This window comes from Melanotaenia boesemani, chromosome 6 (assembly GCF_017639745.1).
Source record: "Melanotaenia boesemani isolate fMelBoe1 chromosome 6, fMelBoe1.pri, whole genome shotgun sequence".
NCBI lineage: Eukaryota > Metazoa > Chordata > Actinopteri > Atheriniformes > Melanotaeniidae > Melanotaenia > Melanotaenia boesemani.
The window spans coordinates 12,078,661-12,080,253 of NC_055687.1; the positions used below are offsets into that span (position 1 = coordinate 12,078,661).

The following is a 1,593-nucleotide window of genomic DNA, read 5'->3' on the forward strand; positions in this document are numbered from 1 at the left end:
TGCATCAACCATCAGACAGCGGAAGGACTCGTAAAAGAGCTGACAAGGATCAGATCTGAAGAAATCCTCTCACCCAGACAATCAGCATCCATCACTGAAGCTGAAGAATAAATTGAGGGCATTGTGGTGCTCTTTGGTGGACGGACACCCATGAGAGAGAAGACCTATCAGCTCTAATCTTCAAAAGACTTAATAAGCAAACCCAACAAAAATGAAGGCATACAGCATTGCAGTTGCAGTGACACTCGTGCTTGCCTTTATTTGCATTCTGGAGAGCTCTGCTATCCCATTGACTGGGGTAAGAATATGACACAAACTCACCTTATTTCCTTATTAGCTTTAAATGTTTTGTCAGGATGAAAAGATGTGACTGCTAAATGTGCATAATTCATTAACAGGTCCAAGAGCTGGAGGAGGCAGGGAGCAATGACACTCCAGTTGTGGCACATCAAGAGATGTCAATGGAATCGTGGATGGTATGTTCAATTGACTGAATGAATTAAGCCCATTACCATGGGCAAATTAAAATTTAAGTAGGTGTGTGTTCCTCAGAGAGCACCCTGGTGCTCCCTTCACACAGGAGGAGGATGAAGTGCTGGAGACGGCACTTTCTTCATGTTTCTGTCTTTCCCACAGATGCCAAATCACATCAGGCAGAAGCGGCAGAGCCACCTCTCCATGTGCAGCATCTGCTGCAACTGCTGCAAAGGCTACAAGGGCTGCGGTTTCTGCTGCAAGTTCTGAGGATTCCTGCAACAACCACAATATATTAATTTATTCTTCTTTTTTCCCATCTCTCCACAAGAATTACCTTTTCTTTACCTCCTCTTCTTTTAGTGCATTTACTGTTACCATTTTGAAAGAAATGAATAACAGAACAGCACAATGTCTGAGGATATACTCTTTTGTATTTATTTTGTATGTTTTAACTTTTGAACCGTTTTTTTTACAAGCTCAATGATGTGAACATTTCTTATTTAATAATAAGTCTTCTGTTGCATTCTTTTTCATTGAAAATAATTGGTACTGAATAAAATTATTACTATCTGAGGCAATATCAAAATATCTTTTGTGTCATTTATTTGGAAAAGAAAACTAACAGATCTTCACTGAGTAGGTCTAAAATAAATAAACATACATTTTCTTACACTTTGGTTTAGTGATATAAGTTCTACTTGGTATTTGGAACAAATTAATGTTATACTTTACATATGAAACCAGTCCTAAAATATTTCTGCAGTTGCTTTGGTAGCATGTCCACACACAAATTTACATCTTCAGATGCTATACAGTGTAAAACATTTTCTAGCTCATATAAGTACTTCCTGGTTCATATTTATTGTCTTCTTGGAATTCGATATGATTCACAGAGTTCATTTACAGCGGAAGCGTCAGCAGATGATCGTCATAACTTCACACAATCTCCACATAAAATGTATATTGTGCTCATCTTGGCTTGATTATCATCTATAGAGGCTTCTGATATCAGTTCAGTTCCACAGCTTTAACACTGAGTTACAAATCAGCTCGATTTATGTTCAGATGTGTGGACTTTCATTTTATCAGTTAAGGCAGAAGGTTCTGCCTCGGGAT

General features: G+C 38.2%; 1 protein-coding gene across 1 annotated transcript; it reads left to right on the forward strand.

The window, feature by feature from the left end:
- LOC121642187 (hepcidin antimicrobial peptide) lies at positions 1 to 1,055 on the forward strand. The gene is made up of 3 exons (XM_041988731.1): positions 1 to 298; positions 399 to 476; positions 637 to 1,055. The coding sequence occupies exons 1-3, from the start codon at positions 212 to 214 to the stop codon at positions 742 to 744; spliced, it is 273 nt and encodes a 90-aa protein (XP_041844665.1). The 5' UTR covers positions 1 to 211; the 3' UTR covers positions 745 to 1,055.
- Positions 1,056 to 1,593: the final 538 nt, after the last annotated feature.